General features: G+C 39.2%; 1 protein-coding gene across 2 annotated transcripts in view; it reads right to left on the reverse strand.

Annotated features, from left to right (window-relative positions):
• grid1a (glutamate receptor, ionotropic, delta 1a) overlaps nucleotides 1-19,657 on the reverse strand; it is a 283,228-nt gene that overhangs the window by 92,548 nt on the left and 171,023 nt on the right. For both annotated transcript variants that reach the window (XM_084736150.1, XM_084736151.1), the window contains exon 3: nucleotides 15,296-15,580. In XM_084736150.1, the coding sequence (XP_084592276.1) occupies nucleotides 15,296-15,580 (285 nt within the window). The remainder of the gene's footprint in view (nucleotides 1-15,295; nucleotides 15,581-19,657) is intronic.

Consider the following 19,657-nt stretch of genomic DNA (forward strand, 5'->3'; position numbering starts at 1 on the left):
TTTAGCTCGTCACCGTCTCGTTTTAGTCATGAAAAAAGGTGCGTTAACGAAAACAACACTGCTTCTCTCAAATATAATGGAACTAATAGACACTTGGCCTATGTACTCAAAGTGCCAAAGGTAATACATTTGAAAAACTAAACAGTAGGGCTCCACAAGTAATCATAATATTATCAAAATCACAATATGGCCAAGGACAATGTCCAAATATATGCACACACACACATACATATATATGCACATATATAAATATTTACATATATATTTAGTAACAATGAAAATTGTAATGCAAAAATGATAATTCAAACTAATTGTATTGCAAATCACAATTTCAGTCAAAAAATAAAAATATCAATTTGACTCTTCAGTCCTACTCAACAGTGGTGTCTCTTTCCAGGAATCATGACCTACTACTCAAGACTCAAAAGCAGTTTTATGTAGAAGTTATTTTCCCTCTATGCAACAATCTACTGGAACTACTTTCATTCTTCATCATGAAACTGTTCCACAGCTTTGTGCATGATTTCTGGAAAAAGAGTTGTTGAATTCTGCAAATGTATTTTGAGCACTTTGAGCACTTTGAGCACCACAAGATGAGTGCCATTCAGTCCCATTATAATGGAGAGAAGGCAGACATCTTTATGGCTGATATCTCTAAAACTCTACAACTCACATCAAAACAATCTAGATGGATAAATAGCACAACAAGCCGTTCAGACTGAGTAAACACAACAAGAGATTTGATCAAAAAAAAAAAAAAAGACTAAAAACTATTCAGTAGAAACATACTGTACTGTCACTGTTGGGTGAAAACCTTATATATCTCAAATGGAAAATAGAAGAAACAAACTGTAACAAACAGAGTTTTTAATCCCATGAAGAGCCGAGGGAAAGCTACCATGCGATAACTACTCCAGGACCCCGATAGAAACATCGGACTTCAAAGCCAGCGTTCCAAACCGGTAGCAGGCTTTTCCACAGGGCAACCGTGTCAGCCACGGACAGGGCTGCAGTAAAGAGGATTAACGTGGAATTAAAGGTCTGATTTCTGGACATGTTTACCCAAGCTTCATTTCTGGACACAAATCTGCTGCTGAAAGTTTTAGATATCAAAACTTTACCCTCCTCTGACCCTACTGTATCAGCATGCTGCTCTCTTGCTCTGACAAACTGCAACTTCGTCAGTGTCATTTCTCTGTCCCTTACCTATATTTTGCAGTACAGTATCTGTGATTTCAGAGGACAGGAAAGATAGATGGAGGGAGACCTAGAAATACCCCGTGAAGTTGCTCTAACATCGTTTTCAGCTCTATCTTACTCGAGTTGTAACTAAAGCGGCACTCCCTCTTGGATTGGAGCGATGCAGAAATGAGCATATCATGATCAAAGGGCTCTGAGGTTTTTACTGAGCTGTCAAGCTGCGTCGCAACCCAAGCGGAAAAGTCTGAGAAATGGCTATGCTACCAGCCTGTGTTTACTCAAAACCGAGATGATTCTATTCAAGCAATCACTGTTATTTTTTGCCAAAGCATTAGTTAATTATATGCAATATAGATTTCTTTGCAAATTTGAAAGTTATCAGGCTCGGAGTGTGTCACGCATGGCCACAGGAGCAATTACAGCAACGCACAGAGAAAGGAGACGGTGAGAAACAACTGCTTCAGTTTCAATCCACCCTCTTTTTACTGACCAAAGACAAATAATGGTAATGCAGTATTTTAAGATACACGTTAACCATCCAAATAAAATGACAGCAACTGATATCTTACAGCATGGAGGTCTTTACTTCCCCTGTACAGCAGTAAATTTGTCAGTCATGATTTCTGTGGTTCAAAGTACCTGCCAAACCAAGGAGTTCAGTTCAAGACTCACATTCGTAATATCATCATATACGATCTCCACATGCTGACAGTCTCTGATGATGTCAGGCTCATTCTTTTACATTGTTGCTAAAAGAAAAGCACCCTAATTCTTAAGAAGTAAAGTCAGTTTAAAACAATTTTAGCATGGATTTTCATTTGTTTTCCACTGCAAGACAGTGATCAATGCAATTAACACCAAATGAAGACCTCTTAGTGACAAGCAAAGCTTAGAAAAAAGCCTCCCACAATAAAAGGGATGAGAAAAAAAGGGGGGGAAAGACAAATTAGTGGCTGATTATGCACCAGAGAAAGTAGCAAAAATGAACAGTTGAATCAGTGAGGATTTGTGCTGCAAATTGTGTTTATAAAATTAGATTTCCAGTTGGATTCAGCTGTATTGCTGATTTTTCTTTTTATTAACAATTCCTAGTAGTCAAAATAAAATTAATTTCTGATTAAAAAACAAACAAACAAAAAAAAGGCATATTCTGGAAGCGATGTAGCAGCATTTTTAAGAAACCCATATGAGAAAATATCTTTGGGATAAGAGAGAGAACAAATAACAGATGGAGTCAATAATCCAAAAAAATAGATGTTGTAAATTAATAATGTGTCTTATAATTATATGTAAGCGTTTCTTATCTATGATCATGTAAATGGCATGTACATCATATGTTATGAACTGAGCTGTGGAGACAAACAATCCAACACCTTGTAGAGAACAAAATGAGGTGAAGAAAAACTTATTATGTTCTTACATCGTGTCAAACAGAATATCAGTGCAGAATGGTAGTCTATCACAGCACTGACTGAAAGGCAGATCCAGACTTGGCCCCAGGAGTCAAGGCTGAGTTAAAATTAAAGTTAAAAGGTTAAAGTTAAAAGGAAAAGCAATGGGAGGTAGCTTCATTCAATCAGGTGGATACCCACAGTTCCACTGCTTTTAACCTCATGGTGGGACTTCATTTGTCAAACATGAAACTCAGGGGGGAAAAAAAATCTTAATCTAAAAAAGAGAAATATGAGGCTCAGAGGGAGAGAACGAGGATTTAATGGAGATATTACTAAAAGCCACAATATTTGTATTGGAGGGACAAGGTGGAAAAAACAAGAATGCTTCTGCTAATCAATGCATGTGCAGTGAAGTTGAACAAAATGTCACACCTGATTCTATGTTTTTAAAAATATTAAATCAAATTTTCAACGCTTATTCATGTCATATAGATAAAGTGCAGGGAAATTATTGTAAGATTCCAAGAAATAGAGGTGGTCAAAACAATACCATGATCTTTCAATATAATGCAGTCCAATACAAAACCTCCTCTACACATACAGCCTAAAAATGATCATATTTCTGCAAGTAGTGACTCACTCACCTTATCTGAGTTTTTATTGTGGTACATTAAGTCTTTGCAATAAGTATAATCCCTATGCCATTGTACAACTTCACTTGTGTTTTTACACTTTACGGACAGGGGTGAATACTTCTCTAAACATTTCCTGTGGCTCCTGTTGAAACTAAAATGACCACTACTGAGCCGCAAAACTTCGCGCTCGGCCTTTATGCATTTTTTTGGACACGAGAGGTCTACATCTATTATTATCATTTCACCGTTGTCCATTCATCTAAGCAAGTTTTTTAGAGCAGGTTCTCCATTTTACTTTTGGTATGCATGAATATATCACACTTCCACTTTTTTGACGACTAAAAAGTGGAAAGCTTTGTCAACAAGCTCTTCCAATAGAAGCTGTCTGGTCTGAATGCACAGAGCGGGCAGGGCTACAGTTACAGTTCCCTGAATGAATTATTATCTCAGTCCAGGGCTGGTGAATGGTCACAAGATGCTGTCCAGTGATTGAATTTTTGGCTTGCAACACCGCCATGTGAGCTTCAGTCCAAGTGGGGAATAAAATTAATTGCCCTACTTAAGATTGGCTGACACGCTTTTGGGATGATACAGTGCTGTGTGCTTAGAAGGAAGAGGTTTGGACCACAATGCAACAATCGGAACAATAAAAATATAATAGTAAAACCTGGAAATAACACAGTGTAAGGAATCATTAAAAACAGGAACATCAGCCTTGCACAAGGCTATAGGGTTAAACATTGAGTTTTTCTCTTTTTTTATTATTAAATTGAGGTCAGGTTTAGGGTTAAAATAATCCACTGAGCTTCAGAAAATTGCCCTGAGAGATTTTGTTGAACTTTTTGTCACTTGATTGTGGAGCATCGACACACAACTATGCAAATTTGGTCTCACCAATTATTTTACCCTTTTTCAAAAAGGTTAAGTGCCTTCTGTGTGGTCATGCAGGATTTATTTGTTCATTTCCAGCTGGTAATAAACATTTGTTAGTGATGAGAATAATGGAGCAACACCTATCTGTATATTTCCGATGATTTCCTGCTATCGTAGTGATTAACATTTTCTCACTGGATCCTGCGGAGTTTTTCCAGATGAGATTTAATATTCTATCAGGTACAAAGCTATTCCTTGTCTGGTATTTATATACTGCATAACATAGCGGAAAATATCTCCATATTTTCTCTTCCTTCACACACCTTTCACTTTGATCTTCTCCTTCTCTCTATTCTTATGGAAAGCCAATTAACCAAAGGTCACCCGTATGTTCACTCCCTCTGAAATTACCTGACTAGTTAGTCGGCAGTGCTCTGGACCTTATGGCCTAATTGTAGCATTAATTTAGATTAAATTAAAAACACAATAGGAAACCTATGAAAGAGTATGCCTTTACACACAAGCGTCTTCACTGCTCTCAAAAGTCATTTTGTCAGATCTGTCACTAACCCTAAACCTCACACATTAAGCATTACAGACTTGCTACAAACTCTGCAGGAGATATCCTTTGTGTTTGTCTACGTTCAGACCCTGCCTGTGTTATAAATGCACTTTCTACATTAGGAACCACCTCCTACTTGGGACCAAAAGCAGCTTAATCAATCTCACACCTAATCCCAGCCTAATTCTCTCCTCCTCGAGCGGAGAGCCAGTCACCACAGGGTGGGCAGAGACAGATGTAGCTGCTCCACAGTCATTACTAAGTGCATGTTAACTCAGACAGACCTGCCAAGGAGCCTACTGATGTTCAAGAAAATCGACCCTTCTTTAAGATTTCCTATAATGGTGCCTCACTCGCCTTTTATACTCTCCTTGTTATGATAAAATGACAAGGCAATTTTTACAGAAGCTTTTGTTTGCAGATAGTCTACCCACTGTCCACCCTCCCACACAGAATCAATAACCGGCTTTCTTTTACATACTCACAACTGTGTGTGCTGTGCAAGCACACCTTAAAAGACACGTACAAAGGCACACAGATAACATATCAAAAGTCTTTACTACAACACAAAGAGTCTACTCTCAAGCTTTGCTAACAGCTCTGTGAGGCTGTACAGCAGTGCTTTGAGCAAAATGTTGATATTAGTGTGCTAACATGCTCACACTGAACACCACAAGTGAAATGTATAACAAAATATTAGATGGTATTAAAAATATTTGCATAATGCAAACACAGAATACCCATGTAGACTCGAGTCCACTGTTAATGGGTGAGTGGCATGTACTTAATTGTACGTAATCAATGAACTATTTTAGATTTAAAAGTTTAAATATTATGCATTGAACTATGAAATATCATGATCATTTAAATGAATGAATCTGACCCCCTGGCAGACTACCACAGATACCTGGGAGTCCCAGGACCCCCTGAGAACCACAGGGTTAAAACACAATCCATTTGGTTTAGGGGTGAATGTAAGACGTTTTAGTCAGTTTTCATATATAACATAATGGCTATTTAATACATGATCGAACAGTGAGAGGTGACTTTCATCCTGTATTCAAGGTGTTTTCAGTAGCTCACTGTTTGAGCAGGCGTGGCCCAGATAGACAGACGTGTGTCAGATTTCAAACAAAGCATGGCATGACTGACTTATTCAATTTGCAGCCACTCTGCTGAACGCTGTCTATTTAAAGACATGGTTGGTTATAAAAAACAAGCAGAGAAGAGAGCACGAACTTGGGCTGTGTCTCGTCATGGCCAAAAGTAAAAAGAAATGGAGTAAAACCACATCTTTCGATTCACCACAGGAACCCAACCCACAGCTGTGGAACTCGAGCCAACGTCATTTAAATGCAAGAACGAGCAGTTGTTTGTGTATGAAAGTTTCATTTGATATCCGAGCACTCTGGTCAGTTTGAGAAGAATGCCCACAATGCACAAGGGGCTGCATGGTCCTTGACGGCAGAGCGAGAGTTTGCCGTCAAGTTTGTTTTTCAGTGGGAGAGATGAACTTTTGGGGCCCTGACATGCGCTGGGTCTATTTTGTGCTTTTCAAATAAAAGGCTGAGGCATTAGAGTTCCCTTCAGCACTGTCAGAGAGCACAGCTGAAATCTGCCACAGCAGGGTTGTTTAAAACTGTATTAGCTGTAAAAAGAAAGTAACTGATGAGAGAGAAAGATAAATTAAAGGGAAGAAAGAAAATGAAAAACAAAAATGGACAAAGAAAGAAAGAACAAAAGCAGCATAGGGCGTAAAGGGTCTTGGTTAGCAACGGGCTGTTATATGATTATCATATAATTTTGTTCTCTCTTATTTGCCTGAAGGCACAAAAGGAAGAGGGTGCTTTGCAGTCATAGTACAATGTCGTCCTGCTTCATATGTAGTTACAACAGCATAAAAAAGGGTTATTTCTGTTACTTGTGACAGAAATTATGAAACATGCTCTCTCACAACAGAGAATCAAATTATGTGTTGAAAATGTACAGTGACAAATGGAACCAGAAAAGGTGCAGCCTTGGAAGTTGTTTACATAATGTGCCTTTTATGCAACTGATGCATTGGTGGAGACCAAAATGAATCAGCTTCCCTGACACACTTCATTACACTGAGCTACACTTTGCCCCCGAGGTCAGGGTAGCCAGCTGTTTTAAGTTGTAATAAAACACAAAGCTCACCCTGCATCTGCGCTGTCCTGCTGCAGAGCCTGGTGTTGCTCTTACCATCCAAAAAAAAAAAAAAAGGATTAAAGAAATATGATAGATTACAATAACAACTGTAATATAGATAATGAGGTTTTGGACAATTCTTTGTATGTGGTGCTACAGCCTGACGCCTGGGGCAACACGCGAGTAGGTGCTCTATCTTTTCTAGCATCTGCTTTTATAGACTAATGTACCATCAGCCAATTGATGACACAGCAGCCCAGCAAGACACAGCCTTATCACAGCACATCTAGAAAGCCACGGTACGCAGCAATCATGCTTCTGATAAATTAGTGAATTAAATGTCCTTTTTCAGCATGTTTGCTCTGACAGTCTGTTCATTTTGGTATCAGTTTTAAACATCAGATGAAGAAAATAATTGAGCGAGATGATCTTCCCGATCTCTGAATAAATCAGAAGCTCACATCTTACTATAGACAGTTACATGTTACACTAGATGGAGATCCGCAGACTGAATGCTCTGATGATCAGAGATCAGTACAGTGTCTTGTCACAGTCACAAGCAATCAGTAAATCTGACTATGGCTGAGGGAAAAAGACATTCCTTGGCGGTGCTGTAAAGACTCTACAGTGCAAAATATTTCTCTAACTGTTATTTAATTGTCGCTTGGATCCTTATACCTTACATGTGTTTCATCTGCAATATTGTCGTTGCTGGTTTATTCTGTACATCCCTCTTCTGATGCTCTTCCTGGGGCTTCTTCTATTTTCCCCCCACTAAGGGGCTTTTTTTGGGGGGGTGGGGGTTCTTCCTTATCCTAGTAGAAAATAGGATAGATAAAGATAAAGAAAATAGAAAATAAAGATAGAGTGTTGTATCGTGAAGGTGCCTGAGGCTTTCCTGTGATTTGTAATATTGGACTATATAAGTAAAATGGACTTGACAGACTGTCTGCCTTTTAGTTCATCAGACAACACATCATATGTTTTTTTTTCCCATATGTTGTATATATAGACTAATATGATAAAAGCATAAACCTTGATAAGTCGTAATGCATCTCGCAGCCATGTTATTCTTATCCAGCAACATATCTGCAGTAAACGATAGATCACAACAAGTTTTCAGCTCTGGTTTATAGATAAGTCAGAATAAGGATCCTATATAAACTTTGTAGAAGCTTTTTCCTGTTAGAATAAAGAGGAAAACAGCTTCCCATGTCAGAAAATGTTATCAGACCTCAGAGAGGGGAGCTTAAGGTTTGTGACAAACATGGATTTTGATCATGTTACTGTTTTTTCAGCAGCACAGGAGCGACAAAGCAGCTTACTTTATTATCATTTATTGATTTACAGTATGGTGGACAAGCAGCTCAGTACTTTTGGTTTCTCAATTTCTTGTTTGAAACTAGAAATTAACTGATTGCACATTCTTCAGTGTGATTGTTTTCTGGTTTTCTTGTTTTCCATAATGATGAGTGTATGAATAGAGTTTAGGACTGTTAGTCAAACAAAACAAGCACTTTAAATATGTCAAATTGGGCTTTAGGAAATCTTGAGGTGTATCTTTCCCATTATTTTCACATTTTATGATGAAACAATTACAGGTCCACCACAGCATTTTATTTTTTCCTGAGGCCAGCATATTTTCTTGAATTGCTTGCAATGGAAGCTCCACAAACAGCAGCAGTGTGACAAGGCACTGAGCGTCTATTCTGTATTGAGTGTCACAATTTTATTATTAAATAAAAATTGATCAAAATAAGCTTTCAATTTTGATAATCTAAATCAAAGGCAGAATCGGCATTTTGCCTGGTACTTTTTCTTTCTTTTTACCCCCATCCACTTGTAGTGTCTGATGCCAGACACTGTATCACACCTGATGCCATATAGACTTTTTGATGGCTGTCAGGGCATAAAACCAATGATCTGTTGATCTATATAAATCAAGACTAGATAGTCCAACAATGACATAGCAGCAAAAAAAACAAGTTTGAATCACAAATTCAAATTGACCCATGACCTTAAAATCAAAACTTCAACTTGTATCATGGATTTAGAGAAACATGACATCCCTGGAGCTGAAGGCTGCGTGTTTGGTGTTTCTTTTCTGGTTGCTGTGACTTGAATAATGCTTTGGGTAAAACACTGATTGTCATTGTCACTTTTTACCCAGCCATTCAATCAGAGTGGAGGAGAGGCAGGAATAATAGCACACACTGTGTCCCACTCATACAAAAATACTTCTTGAACCAGGCTCCAAATTCAGCTCTTGAATGAAATCATTGTACTTGCTGAGATGTTTCCTCGCCCAGAAACACTCATGAAGCCACATGAACAAGAGGGACCATCCTCTCGTCTTACAAGCTTCAGCCTTCCCTTCACCCAGAGCAAGGACCAGAGCAAGTGCTCTAACTTGTGCTGACATTTTTCACAGACAGTATTTGTTTCAGTATCTGTTTCTCCAAAGAGCTCCTAGCTGGGCATTTTCAGAAGACCTCCAGCTTAGAAAAAACACTTTGGTGGACCCAGGGCCTTGGTCAAGAAAATAATCATCACGTGAAAATAATCACTAGCTGCAGCCCTTAATTAATCTAATTACATGACAAAGAACATCATTACAATCTTGACATTTCTGGCAAACCTAAACAAACAGATCTGTACTACAACTTTATGAGATGGCTCAAGAACGTGATAAATATCATGAAAGGAACTTTTGTAGTGAAGGGGATGTCACAGTGTTGTACCTCCTGCCCTTTTCATGCTAAACATAGACAAAACTGAAAAGAGAAGACAGGAAGGCTCTTTGACAATATCACACTGAGAACCTGATCTGAGCTTCTGTGCTATGAGTAAAGTTACACAACCTCATCTGCTGTTTTTATTATCATAGGTCTGACAGCATGTTGGATCTGTGCTTCTGAAGGGTTGGCAATGATGGGAAAAGTGATGGGAGAAGTAGGAACAAAGACTAGAGTTTCTGAGCTGTTAACAATGCACACATCTTAAAAAAATATAAAATATATCAACTTGTATTAAATGAAAGTAAAGGAAATCACTGAATGAAAGAGAAAATATTAAATAAGTACTTAATGACTTTTAAACTTCTTAAACTTTTATCAAGCATCATGTTAGTCCTCTGCCTGATTAAATTAAGTGTACTGGACCAAATGTTGGCTAATTTCCTCCTCAGGTTATGATTAGGTAAGCAAACTTTTCTAACTTTGTATTGCACGTCTCACACAGAGCACTTTACATAAGAATAAGACACTTGTGTTCCCCTCCACCTGCTTTTTTATGCACATTTTCACACATTGTACCTAAAGCAGCTGCCTATAACAGCTGGATAGAAATTAAGAAAATTTGAAAACAGCTCGAAACATGGCAAAAAAGTTTTTTATGCGTGGCTGAGGGCGAAAAGTTTGTGTATTGATAAAAACAAACTGTGACAAAATGTGATGGAAACAGACTTAATTACGTTATCTCATTTTGCCCTCTTCCTTCGGTTTAATAGCACCTGCCTGGAAAATTAGCACCACCTTCTCTTCATTTTTATGTGCTCCTCTTTTAATATTTGCAAACCAGTAGTTGATGGAAATGTGCATTCATTTGCATTTTCCTTTGCCAATTTTCTGCAACTTCCTGGCTACTGACACTAAAAAAACAAAAAAACAAACAAAATAACAAATACATGATAGTGAAAAAAAGTTATGTTAGACTTAAGGAAAAAAGAAGAGCTTGAATAAAGTTCTGGGAACAATCAGCTGACACTGTGATATCACAGGTCTAGTGGTTGATATATGTCATATTTTACAGCACCTTAACAGGCAATTAAAACAGAATCACTTAATGAGACTAAAACAGGAAATGGAATACATTTAAAGCACAAATAAAAATAATTTAAACAGGAGGCGGCACGGCTCAGGATTTAATCACAAGGAGGATAACAATATGGATGCTTAACATTTTGTCCGATGCAGCAGAGAACAGATTTGCTTTTAAAGATTTTAAACCTGGCCAGAGACTGTGTGTTGTATAGTAATGAAGAGCTGCTGAACTTAGGGGACAGTCATTAAACCATTATCAGACGACCAGAAAACAGTTCAGAGACGTACTGAGTTTTTATTACTAAACTACTGAGATCACTGAGACTTGGCGTGATGTGTTGATTACACTGCAGCTGTCAAGAGTATTTCTTAGAAAACCCTGAGAATGACTTTATTGTGTTCTTGATTTGGTGTTTAATGTTAAAGCATTCGTATGCAGTTTATTAAAAGAAGCTTCCTTGACTTAGACAAGGCATGCCTCACCTATTGTAAGAAAATCCACCATGCGCCAGAAGGTACTTTTATGACTACTAGCCCTTTAACCTGTTTCTGAGCAAATACTTAAGCTTTGTAGCGACTGTAGAGCACATTCACAAAGTCTTTTATTCATTCCTTTTGATTAGACCTCTCCACTGGACTGTGTGAGTGTGTACACACTGTACTTGACTAACATCTCCCTGACTCTTTTAGGTGTACAGACTTTTGGTACCCGAGCGAATCCACAGGCCATTCTTCGACAAAACAAAAAAACTGAAAATACTTCTAATCAGCCAAAACAACCGAAAGCAGCAGTGTGGGTGTGCAGCGCTGGTTATTGATTTGCGTTCCTTTTCTGGTATCAGCGTAAATATGTTAATTATTCTATGATACCTTTCTATTTTTGACTGTTCACTTGTTTAGGAAAACTATATATATATATTTTTTCATGCAATACACACCTCAGTTTAGGAACGTAAATACAGCTCTTGAGAAACATTTATCATAGGTAACATCCTAAATTACTTATTACCACACACACGCACACACATACATACAAACACGCACTAATACACAAGCTAATCTGAGTAAACTGCTGGAGCTGTTTCTCTCGTCTCGTGTGTCTTCAGCTCAAATTCAACATTCACCATCTCTTTTAATACTGAGCAGGGCTGACACAGATTTGCAGACAGTTCTTCTCTCTAGGCAGTGGTGTGGGTCACTGTTGCACTGCTTCAAGGCAGGCACCACGGGTATTTTGACTGTTTTGTGATGAGGATCCTAATTAGCCGCTACATTCCTTAATTAAACGAGTGCAGAGTTAAACAGTGTAACACAAGCGCAAATGTCAATGGTGCCGACTTTGTAGCAACTAATTTAGCAGCAGACTTAAAAAAGGCTGTTTTGTTAGAACTAGTATTCCCATCCATTATTTCTCACCAACAGTGCCTTGTTAAACTGAGCCTTCATGCGTTAGACATAGGTTCCCTCTCAAAGGAGCTGCAATTTAAGGCTGTAGTGCGTTGCACAGGGGTGGGTGGGTTATAAAGGGTTCCTGATGGGATATGATTCAATGAAAGAAACTCAAGACAGGGGAAACGAAAGGAAATGCAACAAGGGGAAGACTGCTTGAAAATCACTTGAAGTGCAGGTGGGCAGAAAGATGGATAGAAACCAAGACAGACAGTACAAAAGCTAAATAGCAAGTCAGACAGACAGCTGGCTACTCAAGAAAGAGATAGTTAGCCAGACAGACAGAGCTAGTTGATAAGAAATACAGATGAACTGCAATAAAGCCAGAAGTCTAAGAGCTAGCTAATCAGACAGACAAGATGGACAGATAGTCAGCAAGACAGGCAATCAGACAACAACTGCAACTAATTAGTTAGACGGACCAAAAGACAGAGAGCTACAGCAAGACAGCTCATCAGAAATACAGAAAGAGTCATTTAGACAGGGTGGAACGATGCATAGGTAGAAGGGATGTCAGAAGAACTGATGCTCTGGTACCAAGTCAATGCCAAAATTATGAAAACCAGGCAATACTTTTTTACAATACCATAGGAGATTAATTTTTTCCGGAATTCGTGGGAACAGTATATCCACCTACAAGTGTTCTAGTTTGCTGTTAAATGCTGAAGGAAAAAGAAGAATGCCTAAGAGCATGGAAGAACAACAACACGCTGATGATACTGACATCTTTGACATGATAATGCAGCTGCAGCTGCAGCTCCGCCTCAACTCGTTGAGAAATAAAACAGAAATTCTCGTCCTGAAATACAAATTACCATTATTTCTGTTTGAGACAGCAGTGCTCCATGACATTTGCAATGGCTAAAGGCTAAAAGCTACTGTGTTTAGGCTAACATAATGTAACTACAGCTTACAGCAGTAGGCTACTGTCCTGACTCCTTACTCTTCAGTCTGTGTCATCTGCAATTAAAATATAATGTTATCCTTTTACATAAATATTGGTCCATCAACATTTCAGTAAATTTAAAGTAGTGTTTCCACTTTCTGGACATGGACAACATGCTTTGCATCAAATGAAGCTCAGCGTAAGTTCAATCAGGAAGACCTTCTATTACACTGCCTTCATTCATAAATTTCCTTTACTCCAGCTCTCCCCTTCTATTCCCTCTAATCAGCTGTTTGTGGGCGTTCACCTTCGTCTTTACTATCCAATCAGATTTTGCCACGGTCGCGATAGCCAGTCAATTTGCTGCTGCCAAACTTTAAATCGCCTCTGTTTTTGCTCCATCAGTTGTCATTCAGTCAGTAGCGCGACCCTCCTCCACCCCTCTCTCCTCCAGTCATTGGACCCAGGTAGCCACAAGATGTTCACCTCGATCCTCCCTGAAGCCCTCTCCTCCAGTCTTCAGGTCCAGGAAGCAGGAGTCTACAGCCACACGGTGTTCACCTCGATCCTCCCCGACGCCCTCTCCTCCAATCTTCAAGTCCAGGCAGCAGGAGTCCAGAGCCACTTCACCTCACCAGTCTCTGCTTCGCACCTCTTCACCACCACCACCAGTGTCTAGACCCCGGGGGGTTCTCTTCTCTACAGCTTCATCACCCCCATTCATATATATTTATAGTATATACATATTGTTTCACCTCAATGGGGTCTAACCGCCAAAGACTGTTCATGTTTCATATATGTCATGCATGTGCCAATAAACCATTCCCCTTTTACTCTTAGTCTCTCCTGATTGAAATATAGTAAATATCCCCCTCAGTCTTTTGTCCTAAAAGGCCAGAGGAGTTTTTACATCAGCTGGCAAAGAAAAATAACAATAGCTGATTCTTATTCCTGTGGTGTTGAAAGGAATATTGAGAATTGTGAAATTTGTTATTGATATTGACTACTGACTCCTACTAAATTTCTGGTATTGTGACATTGTAGACAAGCAGCGAGACAGACAAACAGCAACTGTAGCTAGCACACAGAAAGCAAGGTAGCTAAACAGACAGCAACTTAGAAAGCAAGAAAAATCGCAAGACAGCTAGTCTGCCAGACAGCTAGAAAGCTAGTCAGACAGATGCAGACAGACAGTCAGAAAGTCAGACACACAGCTAGAGATAAAGAAAGAAAGATAGCAAGACAGCTGTTCAATAAGAAAGATAGAGAGTAAGACAGCTAGTAAGATGGACAGAGAGCTGGCTAGTCAGACACAGACAGGCAGTCAAAAAGAAAGAAAGGTAGACAGACAGGCAGATGCTCTTCCATTGTGGGATTTTAATCGATCCAAGTATCTGCTGAGAGTGCACTTTCTACAAAGAGCGCCCATGTCAGAAACAAATCCAGGGGCAGATCTCTGGTAAATGTGAGACAGCATGTCACATTTATTCACATGGAGCACTTTGACAGGCTGCAGAGTCCAAACTGTGAGGTGGAAATGTGTAAGGAGGTAGTGGGTGGCTGTAATCCCTTGAGGGCTCGCTTTACTATACACTACATCAATTGTAGCTTCTACTGTCCTGAAAAAAATAAAACAGATTTACGCTCTCCTCTAGATTGCACTCTTCCAAGTAGTAAAAAGATTAGCCAGCAGTGGCAAAGGATCATCTGAGGAATGCCAATTCAGCAATATATTCCCTTCATCTCTCTGCCCTTGGACTGTCGTGCCAATCACTCCTCAATCCACGGTCCTTTGCCTTTTGCCAAATGTGGGTCAGGAAAGGTCTGGTCCACAGGGGAGTCGTGGTGAGAATAATGAAACGCAAATGGAGAACATCTGAGAATATATAAAGTACTTTCAGGACACAGGCTCATTCTCCGGTGCCACAAATGAGCCAATTAGGCCCAGACTTGTCTCTTCACGGGGATGCTAATAATGGCGAATGCGACGATGAGATTTTGTTTTTCCCTGCAATTTCTACTGAACTTTGATTTATTTTTTAGCAGTGTGCACAGCATGTGTGTTTTTATGTATGTATGTGTGCGTGGGAGTGGTGATGCTCTTTCATCTTAGTTCCCACTCAGCGTATTCTTTTCAGCATATGAATCCTAAGTGTTAATACGGCTTTACTTCAACGGCACTCTGATCTCCCCCCTGACATTAGAGACGGTTTTGGAGCATTTACATTTAAATGAAAGAGCCATACAAAGTGCCATGTTTATGAGGTACATTTGCCCATCGACGGCTCTCCTTTGTCCCAACTCACCGTAGTCGCTCTCGTAAAAGATGATAAACTTCTGCCAGTGCAGTTCCGAGACAAGGGTGAGCAGGACGTCGTTGATTCGAACAGGCGGACGGGCGGCCAAGGTGTAGCTCTCTCCGTCTGGGCTGGGGTTGAGCTGGCAGGCAGTGCGGGGCGAACCATCCCCGTTTCTCTGGATGAAGAGGTGGGGAATGTGCATTGCATCTGTCAGAGACTGCAGGGCACTTGCAGCCGCGCAGCCTGTGGACGTGACCAGAGCGAGGATCCCCTGGTTCATCAACTCACATGCTGGACAGAGGAAAGAAAAAAATAGAAAGATTAGACAGTTTTATTGATCCCTCACAGAGGTTTCACAGAATAGTAGACTATCAAAATCATTAGTCATCACTTTGCTTCACTGTAGCTTATTCGTTCATCTGTGGCCAGCCAAGCTAAATAAACCTAATTCAAAGTATTTAGAGAAAGAAAAACTCCTGCTATCCCTTCAAGGGAGCAGTCAAGTTGTTGCCGTAATCAAACAGTAGCCTGTCTCCAGCTCAGACAAGCTTGCCGGAGGTGTAGTCCAATCAAACAGCCTCTCTGATAGGTCTCTTCCACTAACATGGAAACGCTCCCGTTCCGGTTAAAGCACCTAATTTTGAGCATTTCCACCAAAAACAAATTGGTTTAGAACCTGGAAAGTTAGTTCCCAGCAGCAACCAAAAAAGTAGCAGGTTTTCTACAGGCACCGAGTCAAAAACCAGAGCTTATTTGGTGGAAAAGGGCCATTGAATAAGCTGGTGTCGACTTGTGTACCAGCCCGCATTGCCACCAGATTGAAGCGGGACCAGTGAAATGAAAGATGTCATTGCCTGTCAAATATGACACGCCCACTTCGGCTCTCAAGGAAAACCTGCTATCCTCTGGTTCCAGCTGGGAACCAACTTTTCAGGTTTTGAACCAGTTCCTTGTCGGTGGAAAAGGCCTATCAGTGACTCTCCTGGGTCCTGTCTATATTAGATAACTCTTTACTGGTTATATTTGAGATTATTTTGAAGAGAATTGATCATTGTTATCTGCTGAGTTATCTCCCGTGACTAGTTGTCTACTTTTTGGGAGTAGTCAGTGACTACTAAAATAACTATGAATGCCCTAATCCCCAATGGGGAAACACATTTGCTACAAAACTACCTTATACAACAAGAAACAATACACTTTATTCATAGTACACAACAAATTAATGAAAACACCACAAAATACCATTTGAGACATGATTAAAAGCTGAAAGGTCCTATTTGAAGAAAAGAAATTGATGAAGGATGAAGGACACAGAAGTATATAAAAAGGACAGAGGAGGAAGAAAGAAATAAGAAAAAGCTGATATATGGTGAAAAACAGGGGTTGTAAAAGGAGAGAAAGAGAAGGCTAGATATTCTTTCCAAGTCAATTCAAACTTTAATAAATTCCAACAAGATTTTCATTTCACAAATCATTTTTCTCCGGTTTTAAGAGCACTGTACACAAGAAAGTGCACTCAGCTGAGCTTAAGAATTCAAGATGGTTCTTTGTGTATCCTACTTAGGATTACATCTGAGCCTCTGCAGTTGAGAACAGATCACAGGAAGGAGGGGGTTGGTGCTGAGGTTGTATTATAATGTGTAGATGAGAGATTCAGTGGGGGGCATCCTCTAATCCTTGTCCCCAGACAAAAATGAGACAGCTGATTAAAGCGAAAATGCTTGTTAGAGGTAACAGTCACTTGAAAACACCAGATGAATCGGAACTACAGGAGTCAGTGTGGTTCTTAGCGAAAGCACAGAACAGCGACTGAGTAGGAGGAATCTGCCACAAATGGAAATCAGGGGTAGCTTAGCTGGATACAGAAGGTTAGATGCAAAATGATGCCTCTCATGAGTCTAAACTAAATATCGTCCTGCAAACCCTTCAACCTTTCTCTCCCTTTCATGTACGCATGGTGGAAATCTTTAAACCAGCACAGATTAAGACTGCAGACACATGCTTGTCATGTCTGTGTTTGGTCTTAACGTCCCTACATTTTTATTTACACATGTAATTTGGGCAAAATCTGTTTTTGATCCTCTTAGGGCAGGACTGCATGTCTGCTGGGACCAAATGCCAAATACACATTTTATTTTTTTTTTTGTATTTTTATAACCTTTATTTAAAGAAGCATTCAAAAGTGCATTCAAACATACTGTAAAGTACTGCACACCAACTAGTGAGATGGAGCCATAGACAGTATATTAAAGAGGCTGAAACCCTTTTTAATACACTGTCCATGGTTGAAGCAAGTTGTCTCCCCCAACTCCCTTCTCCCCAGACTCAGTGCTCAGGCAGGTTGCAGGGACACTGCACAGGAGTTCAAGACGAGTGCAAGCTTACATTTTGACACAGACAAACAAAGTTCTGGACTTCAGTGACTTCTTGACTTACTGCATGCCAGACTCATACTGTACATTGTTCAATTTAACCATTATAAACATCAACTCCTCCTAAAAGATAATCAATACACTTATAAAGAGATATATACTCTTTTTCAAGAGAGACCTGGCCAAGACATATTTCAGTCAATGAAAAACACAGTCACAGATAGAGAACACAAAAGGAGACAAAATACAATAAACTATCACTGGAAAATCACAATTCAAAACTTTCAGGGACTCAGTTGTGTAACCAGGTTAATTAAAAACATTGACATCCCCAGGAATCTGCTTCTAATTCTTTCATTTTGGATTGAAAAGCATTTAATGAAATTCATGCTTTGAGTTTCAAGTAATTTTACAAGATGTTCCCGTTCCAAGGATGCAGAATACACAAATGCCCTTTTCCAATCTCCGTTGTGGCATTTGGGTCATATCTTTTAAAGACGAAAATGTCATCTTCGACATTATTAATATGTCCGAAATTGACAGGAAAAGCTGTTCTGTCTAAATGGTGGTAAATATTTAATGACACTGGGTAGACTTGAGGTTACACTGATCTGATCTATTAGGCATTCATTATTTGCTCTTCAAATTATCCGACAGTTGATCAATGACCTAAAGAGATGATTCTTTCAACCCAAATGGCCATAAGTGTAGTGCATACTAAAGAGAGCTGAGATTGTTATGCTCTACAAAACAGTTTCACACCTCTGTCTCTAATAGAGTTGCATGTAGCGTAACAATCAGCCTCCTAGACATTATGTTTGTATATCACCAAACTGTTCTCATAATTATGTTGTAATGTTCGCAGACAACATTTCTTTATAACAATATAATTATATAAGGTGCTGGATTTGCAAGAATGTGGTTGGGAGATGCAGGACTTGAACACCACGGTCATGGTTTGCCTCCATACTACCACATCAAACAAACTTGGAGGAAGGAAACACTGTGATTTGGGTACGTTTTAGAAATATAAGCACTTTTGGTTGAACATTACTCTCCTGTCTCATACACAACTAACTTTTGAATAATGCTGTAGTGTCTTTTAGGATTGCATTTTTTGGTGGAAAACAAATTAAATATGTTGTCGGTGACAATTTTACTGATACATTCAGTATTTTGCGACTGCCCAGGTGCATTAGTTTGCTCACATTTCCTCATCATGTTAATATAAAAGCATTTTGGTCAGCATTATGTTTCCCTCAAAAACGCATCTGCTGTTGGAAATTAGTCATACGTGAACAATTTCTGGGAGACAGGGCTGAGTGTAAAGGTAAAACACAGTTCATATGCTATTTTTACTTTTACTACAGTTGGTTTTCAAGTTCATTTGAGGCATTCATCTGTAGAAAAATCACCATAATGTAACATTTAACACACAGGCTAAAACTCTCTGTGTATCGAATCAGGCAATTTTCACAAGATACAAGGTTTATTCTAAACCAATTTTACTTTCTCACTTGAAATCACAGCTTATATTATTCTCATGTCCCTTAGAAGAAAAATAAATGTTCGTAAATGTTGACCCAGTAGTCTTAACCGACCCTTTTAATGGAGTATACAAAACATAAAGCAAAACATATTTGCATCCTCCTTAGGTTACAAGACGCAAACCACAGAAATGGGCAATTAGCAGGAAAGAGAAAGTGATGTGAAGCCAAATGCAAAGCAGTTAAAGGAAGAATATTGAATTTGCATTTAATTTTAAGCTCTATCTTTGTTATGAGCTGCATAATCGCCTACTACAGGGATTGTCTAATTTTGCATGTGACACAGGACAGGCTAAAGCTGTCTTTGAAATTCAAGTCACAGTTTCTCGAACAGCGGGGCTCTTATAATTTCAGCATATACAGCTGAGCATATCGTACAAAACAGCAATTAAATGTTCTCACTACATTTCATAAATACCACCTAAATATGTAGTCCACTTCTGTGGACT

The sequence above is a fragment of the Lutjanus erythropterus genome, chromosome 14, assembly GCF_056507025.1.
Source record: "Lutjanus erythropterus isolate fLutEry1 chromosome 14, fLutEry1.hap2, whole genome shotgun sequence".
NCBI classification, from domain to species: Eukaryota; Metazoa; Chordata; class Actinopteri; order Lutjaniformes; family Lutjanidae; genus Lutjanus; species Lutjanus erythropterus.